At 38.6% G+C, this 17,761-nt stretch overlaps 1 protein-coding gene across 1 annotated transcript in view; it reads right to left on the bottom strand.

Annotated features, from left to right (window-relative positions):
• cdh22 (cadherin 22) overlaps window positions 1-17,761 on the bottom strand; it is a gene marked incomplete at both ends in the record, with an annotated part of 67,848 nt that overhangs the window by 13,255 nt on the left and 36,832 nt on the right. The window contains 2 exons of the mRNA XM_079218602.1: window positions 7,703-7,824; window positions 16,940-17,076. Coding sequence (XP_079074728.1) covers window positions 7,703-7,824; window positions 16,940-17,076 — 259 coding nt within the window. The remainder of the gene's footprint in view (window positions 1-7,702; window positions 7,825-16,939; window positions 17,077-17,761) is intronic.

Below are 17,761 nucleotides of genomic sequence, written 5' to 3' on the forward strand. Positions count from 1 at the left end.
AGTCTGATGGTAGAAGAATGAAGAATAAAAGAGAAGACACTTAAATCAAAATCTTTATCAGCTGAGGGATGAAACTCTTCATTTCTTTGAAATAGTGAAGATGTAGTAAGTGGGCCATGATCTGCGTCCTGTGACTGGGCCCTTAGTAGGGGGACTCTCAGGCGGCATCTCAGGGTGATTGCAAACTGCTGAGGGAGAGAGAGTGTGAAGTGGGAGAGGGAAATGAAAGAGGAGCAGAGCAAGCATGTGGGAGTTTATCGAGCAGCTAGCGAAGCTCCCTCAAGCACAATCACCTAATTAGATTTATATCTAGCAGCCCCCTTTCCTGACCCCTTCAAATCTCTTCCATCCATGGAAAGCTAGAAGGGAGACTTTCCCAAAAGGACATCCTATAAAGGTCAAGGTTGTGAAAGGAAGGTGGCTTACTCTTTGACAGCAGAAATCAACCATTTCACGATGGGAGCGGGGAGGTAATGAATAATTAAAAAAATAAATAAACACACTACTTATGCTGTGCTGAGAGCTTTTCCTCTCTGAAAGCTGGAAAGCACTATAAGTGTCAGAGTTTCAGAGGTGTGTTTTCAAACTCATCCATTATTGTCAGTGGTAAAAAGCATCCTCATTGTGTCCAGTGGAGCATTACATGTCTCAATGCATTGGTCTGAATTTGATTCAATTTCAGAATAAAAGAAGGTTTTTGTAATACCTTTTTGGACTAGCATGAAAAAAAAGGAGCTAGAATTTTGTTGTGCTTTTTTTTTCTGAGTAATATAATATAGTACATTAGAGTACACTATGGGAAAAAAACAAATTGGTACATTACAATAGCTATATTTGATGGAGTTTAAATTAGTACGCTAAAACCAAGTAATCACATCATATGTTTTGGGATTTACATCCTTAGCATAAACAGTAAATAGCCAGTAGATAGCCAGGGTAAAATATTATCTTAAAATATATTACTTGTTTTGTGGTGGTGAACTAGCCAATTTAAAGCAGTAAATGGACTCATCAGAAAAAAATACAGCATTGAGTGCTTGCTTAAAACAACTCACTCCTGGAATCATATGAATAAAAACTGCATTCGCCACAAAAAAGACAAACATGCTGACTGGTTCAAACAATACATGTGTACGTTGAATCAAACATTTTTTTTACAAAGGAATGCATAGCATATAGCTGACATGAACAGGAATAATCTAAACACGCATTACAGGAAACAGTGAATATGCCAGCCTCTCTAGTCTGCTGGTTTGTCTGTTCCAACGGTAACATTTGAGATAAAAGAAAGAGGCATTCAGTGAGTAGAACAGATGACTCATTTAGTCTCCTACGTGAAATATTGTCTGGCAAAACTGAGTCTGTCTGGATTTTTTTCCTAATCAGTGTTTGTTTGCTTCTTCCTTTACTCAGTTATGTGTGTGTGTGTGTGTGTGTGTGTTATTTTTTATTTTTTTAGCATCCTTTCTGTCTGTGAAGGAGGTGAGTAATTGTTGTGCTCACGTGTCTGTGATGTGTGTGTTTCAGACAGGCTTAACATTTAGCTATTTCAAACCGACCCTCCCAGGGGCTGGAGGTTGGCGGTGACGTGGCCAAACTGAGGTGATCTGTCGCAGTGACCCAGTCAGCCAGCTGTGAGGCGGCACGGCAGAACTGACAGGCCTCCGTTACCCCAGGCCATACTTAGTATTTGGCTTTCCACCCAGCCTTTTTTTTTCTGCCCACGTGGCACTATATGATATCTGTCCCTCTGCATTCAGTCAGCTAAATACCACACAGTGGGCGAGGAATGGGCTGAGACGCAAAGATTATGTTCACGTGTCACTCAGTGAGGTGCAGCAGATTGGGAACGTGGACAAATCAGGAAATTAATCCACAACAGTGGAAATCAAAACGGGATTGAAGTCTTGTGAACTCTAATCACTCATGTTTCATTATTTTTGACCGATTCAATACATGGCTGAATGGTCATACTCGTTAAAGTAAATCACATCTTAAAAGCTGTGAGGCTCATTTAGAAATTGGTGGTTTTGAGCAGTGATGTGTGTGGCACTAAATTGCTCCTCTGTTGGCTTTGTTTATGTAGATATACTTGCAATAAAATACATTTATGTTTGCATTTTATTGATTTGCATAACACTGTTATTCAGAGTAGCAGGATGTGGTAATTGTGTTTTGACTAAAGTCTTGATTCAAAGTGTATCAAAGTTAAACATTAGTTGTAAAGAATAACTGATTTTCTTTGTGTTACAAGCTGTGTTACAAATATATCAGCTATAGATAGATGTGTTGCTGTTGTTTTATCTTCTTGAGAAAGGGGGTGCAGTTTTATGATACAAATTGCAAAACCACTACTATCTTAACAACAATCTTGATTATTTAATGTAACCTTACTTAACATAATTAATATTAGTTACTTACAGAGTCCTAGAATATCAAGTACATGTTTCTTTAAGTTGTTTATTACAACTGGATGCTCTCTCTGTCCTCGATGAATGATCGTAAAAACAGTGGAATCATAAAACATTTTTAGGGTCAGCCGTAACGGTTCGAGTGCCATGGTTGACCGAAAGTCCGCTCTTGATTTTGTCCGGGCACATGGACATTTGTGAGTCTAACCACTTAGTGGTCGATGGGTTGTGAGACCAGTTCCTGAAAGAAGTTTATTAGTTCAGACTGATCTAGACATTTCAGTTTTTTCAGCATTTGTCTTATTTCCTGTCTTATCTACACTTATTTAGCTTTCTCTTTCCATCACTTACCATCAATTGAAAGAGTAGATAAAAGGTGAGAAGCTATTGACCACAAGTCATGAACTGTGTCCCCAAGCAAACGCTGCTTAGCCTGTGTCACCCATTTTTTATTTACTCCTCTGCCAAACCCTCCCCCTCGCTCCTCATGTATTCTCCCTCAAACACAAACAAAATAGGTTGTGTTGCCAACTCTCGAATGGGATCAAATCCAAGCACAGTTAAAAGGCTTAGGTTAATCTGATTTTCTCTGTGGTTCCACCGAAAGCTAGACCTGAGCCAGGGAGCTGACACTCCATGAACGAGACTGGGTGATAACGCAGCACACAACAGGAGACAAAGGAACGCTCCTCATTAGCTGAGTAAACCGGGGGTTGATCTGATGTATTAAGAGTGTGACAGTGAAGGCTGTGTGCATTCAGCATTTGTGTGGGTGTGTGCATGCATGTCTTTATTTCCTTGTAGCATGCGTCTGTGAAGGGACAGGCATGTATAATTGTCTTTATGATATCATTTGTGAGAAATAGAAAGAGCAAGCAGATTCAGACGAGATGGACAGACGAGCTGACTGACAGACAAGAGGGAAGAGATGAATGCAATGATTTTCACTGTTGTGGGGAAAGGTCCCCAGAGGGAGGGAGGTGAGTCCCCACAACGTCACTGTGAGAAGAGCATTTGGTCCCCGCAACCGCAAACTCACACATACACAACAAACCAAGCAACATAAACAAATGACTTGCTGAGCTGTGTTTTCTATAGAATATGTCACATAGGTAAAAAAAAAAACCACCAGCAACAACAAAAAACACCTAGTACATGATGGCAAATGCCTTGTTCCACTGACAGCTTGATTGATCGATTTATGTCCAAAATAAATGACTGTTTACCTATAATTAGCAAAAATAAAGTCCTGCTATCAATCAAGTGATAATCATTGTGACTCATGAGCGGGTTTTAGCTGATTTGCAATATCAACATGGGAAAGTTGTGAACCTTGAGCAAAGCAATTTGACAGTTAATTCAATTGAAAAATAAAACGTGTTGCCAGTGTAGCATGTTTTAAAAAACATGAAACAGGCTAGATATTGCATAAACAGTAATAACCCTGTCCTACTTCAGATGTCCTATTTACAGAGGCCAGATGACGTGAGCAAAGGGCTCTGGTTTCAGGAGCATTTGTCTTCGGCAAAGAAGGACATATATATGGATATGTCACTCTTACCTGTCTTAAAAACTTGAGAACCCTGAAATTAGTTGTGCTAGCTGTATGATAATGAATGACAAGCTAAACAAACCTAAATACATGCAACCCTTCAACAGTGTAATTTATTATCTCATGTATTGTGAAGTCAAAAGTATGTACGTGCTTTTAGGTGTGTGTGTGTGTGTGTGTGTGTGTGTGTGTGTGTGTGTGTGTGTGTGTGTGTGTGTGTGTGTGTGTGTGTGTAGGTGTGTGTGTGTGTGTGTGTGTGTGTGTATGGCTGATATTTCAGAAAATGGCACAGAGATATTCTAACCTGCGGAGGCAGAATGAGGAAAGCAAATAATGCATCAATTTATAAATGGCAGGGATTCATAAAGGCTGTGTGACAACATCTTGTTTGCTCCAAATCACTGTGCAAGTGCTGGCTTGAATATCGGACGTGGTCAAATTACTCTGATTGGACGGTTGCCAAACAACGTGATTACCTCTCAAGAGACCAAAGAGTTTTTGGTGAGGGCAGAGAGCCAGCATCTCAGATTTTACATATTAAAGGGGAGAAATTTAGAAATATTAAACTGACTTCTGTTTACAAGGCAATATTTTGGTTAAACAATGTTTATCCTCATTGCATTAACGTTTATTTGTGTCACTTCAATGGAAAGTTGTATATATATATATATATATTTGACATATGTCATTTTATTACTCACTGCTCTCTCTGAGTTGAAAGGCTCAAAACAGAAAGGCTCTATTCTTGCCATTAATCAGAGAAGAAATACTACAAACACCAACGCTCTGCACCAGCGCAGACAAAGCAAATCTAGAGACCCAACACATTTTCTTCACACCACTTACTCCATTTTTTCAAAGGTAAAAACCAACATCTAGAGGAAAACTTTATTTATTTTTATATTATTCTGAAAATAACAGAGGAGAAAATTGTTTCCCCCCCATACCCCCAGTGGTTACCCCTGAGGGTGAAAATGAGCATTAGAAAGCCTTTGACCCCAGGCAACACATTTTCATTCAATCTCAGCAGCCGACTCCGACAACAACATACAAAAAGAGACTCTACAGAGAATAAACAACAAACAGGGTTACAAAAATTTAGCTGAAGAAAATTAACGAAAATGAACATATATTGTTCGATGTTCCCGTTATAAAATGGCCACTTTTTGATAGCCATAAATGCAGAATATAATAATTGGAGGACGGACGCACGGACGGCAATGAAGCCGAATGTCAATTTCTCCTCTATGTCTTTCGAATCCCTTTCTTGGGTTTGTAATTACATTGTGGACTATTTCTCTGCATTTCTCTGTAATGAGAACATTAAACACCTTGTATTTCACAATGCTGAGAGCCAGCAATGATCTTTTTGCTGGAAGACTAATCATCTCAGTGTGATTAGGAGCTGAAGGTTAATATGGGCTCTCGCGGATGGGAGAGGGAGCGAGGTGGAAGTGAGATAGATCAGACCAGACAATGTTCTAGAACGGCACAGGCGGGCGGCGCTGCGGATGCACAGGGGGGCTATAAGTGGTTAACAGTCTGTGGATCAAGGGGAGGGGAGGCCTGAGTCTCATTACACATGTAAATGCAGCTTCCAGCATGGAGGCCCCACTTTAAAGCCTTGCTTTTTTTTAATTATTCCTTTGCTCTGCACATGATAATTGGATTTAACTTAGCCCAAGGCCTGTTGACTGCATAAGGAGAATAAAACACCCTAATGACTCTGTCCGTTTTTAATGGTGATACAGGATCGGAAATAACCACGGGATTACCTTTTTGTCTTAATTTTTCAAACAGGCTCCCATATATTGATTGGTGCTGGGTAATGATGCAACATAAAATGTGTCACTTGTTTACCATTTAGGAGTTTATGTTCATCTGTGCTAATTGCTGTATCACCTTTTGTGTGACATGGTTTAACAACAATTAGGGAGAGAACTACGATAAGCATAACTATATTGATTTAAATGTAATGGAACACATTCATGATTGATTAATGATTTGAGAAAGAGCTGGTTAAATGGCATGCAGGCATATTTTTGGCAAGCAGAACAGTCATACAAATGTTGTGTCCCCTCAGACTCCACTATATTTAGTTTAAACAGCCACAGTGATGACTTAAATAAAAATATTGAAATCTGTGAAATATGAATTGTAAATGAATCTGTGAAATATGAATTGTACATGGGCTTGCATTTATAGCACACCTAACCTACCTTCCGACCACTCAAAGCTGCTGACTTTTAATCTACATTAAACTTGAATGAAAAAGAAAAAATGAGAAATTGAATATATTCTTTGGATAACCGTTTGTGTCTGGCTGCCTTTATAATCAGGCACTCTTTGACAAATTGGGCCTTTGCCCAAAAGCTGAGTTATGAAATTGCCATCGGTATTAAGTGTCAGATAGATCATAGTGTGCAACTGAAATGATACAAACCAGACATGAAAATAATAAGGCAGTTGTAGGTGGACAAGAAAACAGTTGGTGAGTGCGAGGAGGGGAAAAAAGCTCAATATAAAAATATCTGTGATAAAATACTCTAAACTCAAGGTTTATTTCTTAGCTTTTGACCATCACGTTATCCAGCAAATGAATTTGTCTACAATGTCATCATGTGTCATTGGAAGTATGTATATGTTTTGTAGGTCATGCCTGAACAACTTCAATTTGACGATGATGCCTTTGGTTGAAACCTTGACTTTAGAATATAACAGATACTCTTATGAGTTCCGAAGGGCAAAATAAATCTCCACTCTTAAAAATCAACAATACATCTTGATATGGGCTTTTGCTTTGCTGTATCAATGCTCTGGCACAGATATCACTTGTGAATGTGATGCTTATGTACAGGTGTGTTTAATCCTTACATTTTATCTTCACACACTTGTGCTTTCTGGCAGTTTATGGATTTTACATTTAAATGACCATGTGCATGTATTTGCTACTGTTCTTGTGTTAAACAGACTCAGACTCAATTTCCAATTTTTTTTCTCAGACATCATTGAAATCTTCTATTTTATTCTTCAGTCTTCTTACATATTATTTCACATGCTATGTATTATTATAGATGAGTCTCTTGCAAAACACATAGACTGGCTGTATTAAAAATTATTTCTCTATTTCTACTTTCATGATATTTGATGTATTTATTAATTTATTGGAATGGAGCTATGTAATTTCATATTTGTTGGTACTTGGCCCATCTACTACTTCCTAAAGTACTATTGTGATTAATGTGTATAATGCAAAAATAAATCACAGATGTTCTATTATAGTACCCACGATTGAGTACACTTCAACTCGCTTCACATCAATAACTAGCTTTGCACTTTGACACTAATAAATGTGGTGTGCTCAATATTGTGTGGGCTGTGCACTGTTTTTGGTGCTGCCTTCCGAACTAAATTACCCGCAGGTAATAGGTTTCTTTGTGGCATTGTTTGAAGTATTTGTTTGTTATGCTGGTAATGTGATTCATTAGTGCTGTTGCACAGCGCTGTTTCTTCAAGTGCCTTAACTCTTGCCTTCAATATCATCAACACCAATGAAATGGAGGATCAGTCTGTGATGCCCTCAACTTCACAACATTTATCTTTAACATGCTGCTCAGCAAACAGATGTCATGTATTCTCCATCTCGTTTCGTCTTCATATATGTACAGATTCAATTATTTCCGTGAAAATACATATGCAATTACTAGATTGTTTTAATTTTCAATCAGTATAAACTTACCTGGCCTGGTTTGGCATCTTCACATATAGAGGCTTCGTACGGTGTGGCCAGTTCAGGAGGATTGTCATTTACATCCAGAATCCGAATACTAACTGCAGAGTGGGACGCCATGGTGTGGTTATCTACAGGAGAGAAGGAACGAAAGCACATCAACAACATCTTTTAGACACATAGAGTAAAGAGCTTTGGCAGATGTGTTTTTGCATGAAATTCTAGCTGCATTTGATACATTTACAACAAAATCACAACGTTGGATAAAGAAAGAGTTCATGGCCACACACAACACCGGAGCCAACTGGGTGGCTGACGTTCTGATAAGAGGCTGTCTACACAGTTTTCAGTTTTGCATCTTATGCACATCTGACGCTAGAACATTTTTTTCTTAAATCATTCAAGCTGTGTACAAAGGCTGCATAAAAGCCTAAGTTTAATTTTGCTTCACGCACGTAGCTGCAACCGGAAAACATTTTTACTCCTCACTTTTATCACACTTGTGTGTGTAAATACAGGGATTGCGTGTTGTGCAACTGATCTCATAGCAGTTATTTGGCTCAACGTATGCGGGGTATATTAGCATGTTGCTGGGATTTTGTATTCTGACATAAGACACTGGTGTAGACAAGGTGTAAGAGTCCATTGGCAAAACCCTTAATGCTTTTCTTGTTTGTCTTTAGTATGAGTGAGACAAGACTCAGATGTATACAACTTTCAACAAGAAAGACAATTGGTATGGCGTTGTGGCTAAGTGCTGAACGGTTTAAATCAAATGTCTCCTCAAATTGCACCCATTATCTGAAGAACACTTCCAGGCATCAGTGAGTGACATGACAATGGTATAAGAGATTCCCATGTTGCTTCGAAGTCCTCTCTATCCAATAAGGGCAGTACAGTATAGAGCTGTTTAGATTTCTTCAAGAGGCGCTTCAGCACAATGATGACAAATACATGCTTTTGACGAAATTGCAAATGTGCCTCTGTAATTTCATTTCTCATGACATTTTCAACGAGATAAAACACAACGAAAAACTCTCAAGACATTTTTCTTAATGGGCCGGAATAAAAAACGTCGGGGTGGAGAAGATTATATAATTAGTACAAGCAAAACCCACTTCAAATTATCTCGACTTCTCCTTGAATCTTAATTCCCATTTGTAATCATATGATAATGTCTGATGGAGTTTCTATTTTATTCATAAAACACTATGTACAGTACAGGAGGGAGCCTGAGGCTCCCAGCGTGTGTGCACGTCTGTGCATGTTTATTTGAGAGGTGAGTACCAGAGGAAGAGAAAGAACATTATGTCTGTCTTAAATGAGTGATCTGTTCACTTCAAGTGTTGGTCTGGGTATCCTGGTTAATTAGAGTACATAGCTGATGAATAAATCAGTACACACAGCTGCCACCACCCAGTTCATGCACCCTACAGAAAGTATAATGACATGCAGCTACTGACAATTATCCAATGATGAGAAAAACACACATAAATCCTTGCAGTAAAAAGAGCTCCAGTGAATTTAAATAGTTGCAATTAGGTAAATATTGCAGATTGTTAAGTGCAATTCAGTGAACTCACTCTTAAGAATGAGTACCTTCACTTTGTGAAATGAGTGATGCGTGTACTTGTGAAAGCTAAATCAACACTTATAAGTGCTTCAGGTTAATGCTATTTTAATGGCTAGTTAATTATAAGTAGTAATAACTTAGTATTGCAATTAGATACATGAAGTGAAACAACCCCTTATAAGATGCCAGTGCCTTACATATACTAAATGTAATTATACCTTTTGTAAATGCACCATTTAGTTTGCACCAAAGGGTTCCAGGTTCCAATTTTTAGACACTGTATTTATCGATTTTCAGAGTATAGAACAGAAATAAACATAAAGGCCCATATTGGTACTCGTTTGTTTTCATACATTGTAATCCAATAATACAATTTAGAAATGTTAGTTAGCAAACCTCGCGCCTGTGTGCATTGCATTGCTATGCTTGGGAAGTCTGATCCAAATTCCTAAAGAAAAAGTTCATTCAACTCCTGATGGAAAAAAGATCCGTGAGTGTTCCATGATATCACACAGATATGGATCAGTTTGGAAATGTTGTGGTCAAAGTAAAGATCACATTCACGATTGAAATACACAAATGTTGACTGTCAGTAGACCTTGCAATACTGCTAGTTTTGCCACATGTAACATAAATAAAAAGTAAAAACTCTTGTAAGAACTACAATATGTATGTGTATTGTTTGCACTGTTGCAAAAGGTCCCTTTAATAACAAAAAAAATGGTAGTTTGACTAATGATAATCTTGTTACTGATAACTGCCACACGAGAGACTGAACCGATGTCCTTAGAAAAAACCTAAACTCCTCTACAATCTGTGTCTTTACAGCAATTATTAAAATAAGTGGTCCATAAAGAGGACATTGAGGCATATTTGGGGGCGTGTTTGCTTTAATTGATAAATCTCCTCCCTGCCCAGCCGTGGTAATTGCTCCACCTCAGCTCCACCAGTTTCCTCTTAGTTGCCCACATTTACATTTTCTGGCTCCAGCAACAAGGTGAGGCCAAGGGTAAAATTCAGGCTTCAAAAAGGAACAGATAACTCTTGGTGAACTCAGAGACACTGTGTCCATGAGGCTCTACGAGCAGGACAGAGAGCAGAGCTGGCGACAGATGAGGTACAGGTGGGCCACAGGTCAGATAAAAGAAATACCAAGAACCATTAGTCAACAGACTTTTGGACAAATTCAAGCTTTGTCCAAAACCTCTATCTCACCACCCAACAGTGGCACAGCAGCTAGTGAGAATGCTGTTCTCAACTAATAGCATAATTCTTACATCAATGCAGGGTTTTAATTGACTGCTTTTTGCCGGAGCGGCAAGAACATAAATGCACAGAGAGCTCCAGCAGTGCTAGATATCTCCTCTCTTTTCCTCTTCTTCTAATTTCGTCTTCACATTGTGCCGCTGTCCCCACTGTGTCGGAATGAAAACCAGCAATCATCGGGTGTTACACATTTTGCATTTCAATTCCCAGAATTGAAAACAGATGAAACAATATGAGACTGCCCTGCCTCCACCCATCCCAAACCAACTCCATGGGAAAAAGTTATTCAGTGAGACAGGTTCATTCAACTGGACCAAGTGGCGTCGTTCTAAATCGGTCTGCAGATACAGAAAAATAGTAAAATAATTCCAACAGGTTATTGGCATGCTCCGCATCTTTGCGGCACTCGCCAGCTGTTGCAAATCTTTCAGAACGGCTGTATCGTAGATCTCTTAGGCACGGCATTATACTGACATAACTGATCGATAAGAGGACGTGAGACTGTGTGTGCATGTCTTTGAATACATCTGCATGCTTGCGTTTGTGTGGGTGGGTGGGAGTCGGGAGTCATGCTCCTTGTGACCGAATGGCTCATCATCTTTGCTGGAGGAAACAGTTTGGTTTAAAATGTCACTTTTGTCAGGAGGGGACATTTTGAATATAAATGTTCTAAGCAGCGTCTGCTTCTGGTCTCTTTACTGAGCCGGAGGACCAGCCACGTAGGCAAAGAGGCTACGGAATATAATGCGTATTTTTCCTCAGTCCAATATTACACAGACTCACAAGTTTACAACCACAATATCTTCATAACACTTTGAGTTGTTTGTGTGTTTAAGAACGAACAGCTGTAAATGCTTTGTAAGTAGCAAGACAAAACAAAACATTTCAGGACCATCTGAACACACTGAATAATGGAAATATGCATATTTGCTTTTCACAAAAGATAACAGATTTAGTTGCTGGTGACAGCCGCTCACTGCATTACAATATTCAGCCAACAAATATGGAAAGTAACTTTCACCACCATCAAGATTAAACAGGTTTAGTAACAGGGAATACACACATGTCTGATCCAAGGATAATCAAAATATGCTTCTAAATGCATAGGTTTTCTCCATTTCCATGACAAACAATCTCATGGACAAAATGGATGTAAACAATAATCTCGCTAAACCTATACACCAATCTAATACATAAAATCCCAGTTGGACTTTCCATCCAAACGTCAAGTGAAACATGCTCACTGTAAACTCTAAAGTGATGTTTTATAAATATCCCAAAAAATTATTGTGCTCCAAGAATCCAATCTCATCCAGATTCATATTCTTTTGTTGTTGTCAAACAATGAGGCGTAATTAAAGGGAGAGTGTGTCACATTTAGGGGGATCTAACGGCAGAATTGCAATATAATATATTTTCTTTTCTTTCTTAACCCAGGATGGGGAAACCAACCTTCAACTTCTCGACCGTCCTGGGAAAACACCGTTGTTTTGGTCTCCAAAGCCGGCAAACAACACACGGGATACCGCTGTTGGTCTCGAGGAGCTGCAGCGGTTATTTCTGCATAAACTGCAACTTCCACTGTACATCCACTTAAAATCCTCACCGCTGCAAATGTGTTCACTCACACACATTTACTGCCCTCTCCCTCACTCTTGCTTCACCACTCACTTCCCAACACACACTCTGTTACCTCCGCTTACTTTTATTCGTCGGTCACCTTAGTTCTTCTAAATGATTGGCAAGTTTCACCTGGTTGTAATCTTCAGCCTCACATGATGTCAAATCCTACACACTGGGCTTTTTGGTTTTGGGTCAACATCTCACTTTGTAATGCAAGACAGTTTTTTTCAATTTCCCTTTTATAGAACTAGGGCTTATACTGCAAAGCAAGTTCAACATAACAGTATTATATTTGCGTGATCCGGCTTCACCAACTCTCACAAACGCAATCCCACTAAGTGGCCCTATGACCGTGGTTATCGTGGAGATTATAAAACATATCATTTTGTGTTATTGGTTATATAAATGTAAATGATGGTGCTGTGCGATTGCTGCTAGACCACCCCGTTAATGTTGTGAATTTTGGAGTTGATTATATCTCTATTTTTTCAATACATTTTGACCTTTTGACTTTACAACGCTCTGGAGCGATGAATAAAACACGAGTCGGAAACAATCCTACCCAGCCACCACTGTAATAAATTAATTCACATTAATTTAAAGGGATACACACATGCAATTATAGTCAGAGTCTTACTTCACTGTGAAGTGATTTTACATCCCTCCAGAATCACAGGTTGTTTTTGTAAGGGACAAATAAGTAATGGTAATCAGTGCAATAATGTGATTATTAACACGCTGCTCCAGTGGTGGACGCCTCAGCTCTAATCAAAACTCACTGAGTGGAGTTGTATTCATCAATGCACAGATGATGAAGCAACCAAACAAAAAGTTCACTTCATATTCATCTCAAGGAAGACTGCTACTCTATAAAGCACATCATTAGACAACAAATAACAACATTTACATAACCCTGATGATTGTCGCATCTAAGTAACCATTCATCTTTACATTATTCTCAGACTTTACTCTGTGACCTTGAATGCTATAATTCCCGCCCCAAGCACTCAGTGCATGACCACTAACAACTAAATCATGTCAGTTTAGGAAAACAAAACCCATCATCCAACTGTTTGAGTATTCAGGATCTCCTCTTCCTCCGCAGCAGCGACACTGACAGTAAGGACAAGTAAGTAATTATATAACAGGACAGACAAACAGAACACATCAACCAGGTCACAGCCTCTGGTCCCTGATTACACATCTCCTCACCCTTGCTGACAGATGTGCGTTGCACCACAATAGCATCTAATACCTTAATCCAAGCAGAGCACTTTAAACTCTCTGTGGGGCATAGTTTATAAGAAATAGCATTTCACTTCATAAAAAGTAGTCTAATTTTGAGTCCCAGTTTTATGTGAAGCATGTTTTGTACTCGACAAATAGGTTTCACTTCTTTTTTTCTTCCCTCTTTAGATCCGTTTTAATTTGCATTTTGCAACTTTGATTGAAAAGAGACACGCATCTCCCTTTACAATGTTGTGTGGTTCATATTGGAGTCAGGGAGAATAATGTTCTAACGGTAATACCAATCAAACAGTGTAGCATTTGTTTGCCAGACAGTAGGTGAGAAAAGTTATGCCGTAGCAAATATCTCTTCCCTGCAACGGTGCAAGAGATAAAGACTTTCCAGCATGGTATCTTTTTGCCCTGAGGGTGATGCTTTTTTTTTTTCACCTGCCCTGTCTGGGTAAAAAAGCGGTTTTGCAAGGTGATATCATACTTGCTATCAGTTCTCGAAAATTATATGTCAATCTAACTTACCCTGATATGTTTCTATGGAGAAGACTGTCAGGAAGTGCGAGTGCCCCAGCTAGTGACAGTGCAGTTAAATGCTCCTCCTGTACTCTGGAGATTCTGTGTTCTGTGGCAGGGAGACTATACAGATGAGAGGTTGTTTCCTCCACAGTCACGATATTTGTAGAAAGAGATGCTAGCGGGTGCTACTTTTAATTGGGTGAAATTGAAGGCATGCTGTGCCTAAGTGTATATTTGTGTTCAATTGGTGGGTTATCATCACAGTGCAGTCTGGTCATACTTGTGCTTAAACTAAAACTTATTTAACTTATTTATTGTGCACTGCAGAGACACATGCGGTAATTGACATTTAGTGTGTTTCTTGCAGTTTTGTAGTGTAGGGTTAATCCTAGGGCATAGACTCCTAGCACTGTCAGAAAGCTGCTGTCACTTGTCCAATACTGATACAGTGGTAATGCAATAGTTCAAAGGTCAGTAATGGACTGGGGGAATAATTAAGAGTTGTGCCAACAAACTGTAGTTTTAACAATGTCCTCATACAAGTTGACCTTGTGGCTCTCCAGCCTTAATGAGCTGGGGGACCGAAGAAAAAACAAGAGAAGAACAAAATCATTATTTTGAAAATGAAGTCCGTTCTTAAAATGCTCTTGCTAGCTACTTTACAAGTCCCTTTCCCCTCTCTATTCAGATCTCTCTTGTGGCACTTTTTAAATTTCTATGTCTTTGTATTTTTCTCTGTCTCCTGTCTGTTGGTGTACAGATCTCAGGACTCTGTGAGCTAACTGGTGATAAAGAAACATTCTGGATGGGAATTCTGATGCCGTTGACCACTGACTCCGTCTGTCGGGATGTTTCCTTGAAAGACAATGTGGGAGGCTTTATCTATCAAGTGCAGGCATGTGTTTATGTCTGATATTGGAAGGGTTAGGGCCGCTTTAAATGTTCAATTAACATTAAAATGTGCCTATGACATAATGCCAAGCACGAAGAAGAAGAGAACAAAAGCGCCCAAATTGCTCTGGGAATTCATCTTGAAAAAATAGAAGATTGAGAAAGTCTCATTTTTATCTTAATGTTTGTGTCGGGTGAAGGTGCTTAGTGTTCAGTTTAGGCTGTATTGATGATTGGAATATATAAATCTGAGGCTATATGAGAGAGGAGCAAATATGAAGACATTTTAAAATCAGCTTTGTTCATGTGCATTGTTTCCTTCTTGTGTGTGATAAGCAAAACACAGTTATATTCTGAATGCAATCTCCTCTGCTTTCACTGCGATCCCAAAATCACTTCATCTGTATGAGATTGAAAAAGTGAAGGATACCAGGCCTCCTCATCTTTTAAAGTTTACCTCTAATGGTTTAGTTGTAACTTCCCAGCGCCCTCAAAGTTATTACATTCTTTATTTTCCCAAAGAGATGGAGAAAGAATGTAAGCGTTTCCTTCTTTTTCTGTGGTGTTTGTCAGCTCTAAGTGAAACGTGATGACTGTATTTTCCACCATGAATCGGAAAGATGACATTCATGGCTACTACCGAGGACTATGATTTCCTTGATGATTTGGCAGAATATAAGAAAACCAGCTAAGTCGTCAAGTTGACAACATACAGTTGGAGTATCTCATAATGTAATGAAAGATCATAATGTAAACCTGCTGCTATAACAAACCAAAAATAGTACTAATAATAAGTGTCGGTCAATGTGGATCATCAACAATCAGTAATTAGTATTTGATGCAAAAAAAACCTGATCTGGGCATCTAAAAGTTATATTTGTTCCTTTTTTTCTTTTGTGCTGATCCGATCCAAGACTCCAAACCGGGATATGATCTGAACCGTGACTTTTATGATCAGTTGCAACCCTATTAGAAGGGTTTCCTTACTCAAAAAAGGGCATATTGTTAAAATAGCTAATAATTACACTATACGCTGAAATTATGACATTTTTCTATTTAGTTACTAATATTGTGACCTGATAGTAAAGAAATGGTAGCTCAACCACAACAATTGTAAACTAGAAAGAAAAAGTTAATAGAAAAAAATAGAAGTTTTTAAAAGTTGTAAAAGTTATGTTTACATTAGTGTTTTTGATTACAGTTTAAACAAATAAATCTCACATACAATAATTCCATTAAATGCAGACTGTTGTACATTGTATGTACTTGAAGTTAATAATGTTGGCATTTTATATATTTATTATTGCATTTTCATACAATGAAACGTACCGTGTCTTGTTCTCAGATGATACATTTAGTTTGCACTCCCTATTAAAGAGCTGTTCGGCTGGCCTATATTACTTTTCCATTCCCACAAAGTCACACAATATTCTCCTGCTGTAAATCTGCCAGAAGCTTTGGTAGCTAATGATCACAGCAGTTTGAGGATGTCTGTCACCCCTTATCACCCTAGTGGGAGTAGACAAATGTTGGGAGAGCTAATTCAACATGCACAGTCTTCATCACTGGCAGGCACTGGGTGTAGGCAAAGCTTGCCAATCATCAGAGCAATTCTAACTTCCCTGTTTTAATAACTAGGCCGTGACTTGTTCAAACAAATACAAATGTTCTTTATTAGAGCAGTGTTAGTTGCCCCTCATTTAAGTTTTGTCATTGCATATTTAGCTTTACCCTTGATATGAGAAGGAGGACAGGGCTGAGATTAACTATAATTGTGTATGATTATAAAGTTTAATTTGAATTATTTGCTAATTTCATCGCGGTTATATTGGTGTTATCTTCATGGCACATTTAATCAGGGCTTTGTTTGGTCACACCAAAAATCTGCATGTCTCGTACAGTCAAAATGTCAACACCTGAGAAAGAACAAATGTTGGCTCAGAATGTACTTGGTGGAAGTAATACATACTTGTTAATTAAACTGGAATTTTGCACAGTAGTTTTACCAACTTTCTGAATTTGTGGCGGGGTGAAAAGGTAGCCATTTAATTATTAATATCACATTCTTCCCAGCAGTACAAATATATACACGCCATGTGTGTGATAAGTGCAACTTGTAAAGGTTAGCATTGTACCTGCTTCTACTGCCCTCACTGTGATATTGTGCCATCCTGCGGTCTCTCGGTCCAAAATCTTTTCCAGTGAGATTGCACCCGAATCAGGATCGATATGAAATATCATCTCCTGGTCCGTGGTCCGATCGATGGAGAACCTGTAAGAACAAACACAAGATAAGATATAGATGTAAAAGATGAAAAGCTGTAAGTGAGAGGAAGGTGAGAGAGTCAACAATTAGGCAGGAATCTAACTTTTAAAGTCATTTAATGAAGTTATTCTACAAGATTTTACTTTAAGATGCACAAAATAATAACTGCTCATATAGAAGGGTACAGGGTTAAGGTCATTATATTTGAAAGACATTTACCGGATACTTGTCACGTGTGTAACTGCGAGTGGCCATTGCACTTTCTTTGCCTAAAAAAATAATCATTAAACTTTTGTTGTGCACTCTAGAAAAAAACACAAATGCATATTTTCTTCCTCGGGTACTGGGTAAAGATTGGTGAGTCAACAAAAATCCGCTGAAAGGTTTCTTTGTTCTTAGATCCACACACACAAACACACACACACACACACACACACACACGGTTGGCTTACTCATGCCCACATACACCATAATAATGTCCCATGAGTATTATAAAATCTTAAGGCCCATCTGACAAATGTGCCAGCCAGCAGTCTCCCATATCATGAGAATGATGGTCACATGTTGTATATGAAACATCATTTCATGAGAACCATACGCTTATCTGACTGACTAAAGAAAAAAACCCCCAGCAAATTAAATAAAAAGATGTCTGATCACACATTCATTTTCAAAATAGCGTGGGTGTAGA

The sequence above is a fragment of the Taurulus bubalis genome (assembly GCF_910589615.1).
Source record: "Taurulus bubalis genome assembly, chromosome: 5".
Taxonomy (NCBI): Eukaryota; Metazoa; Chordata; class Actinopteri; order Perciformes; family Cottidae; genus Taurulus; species Taurulus bubalis.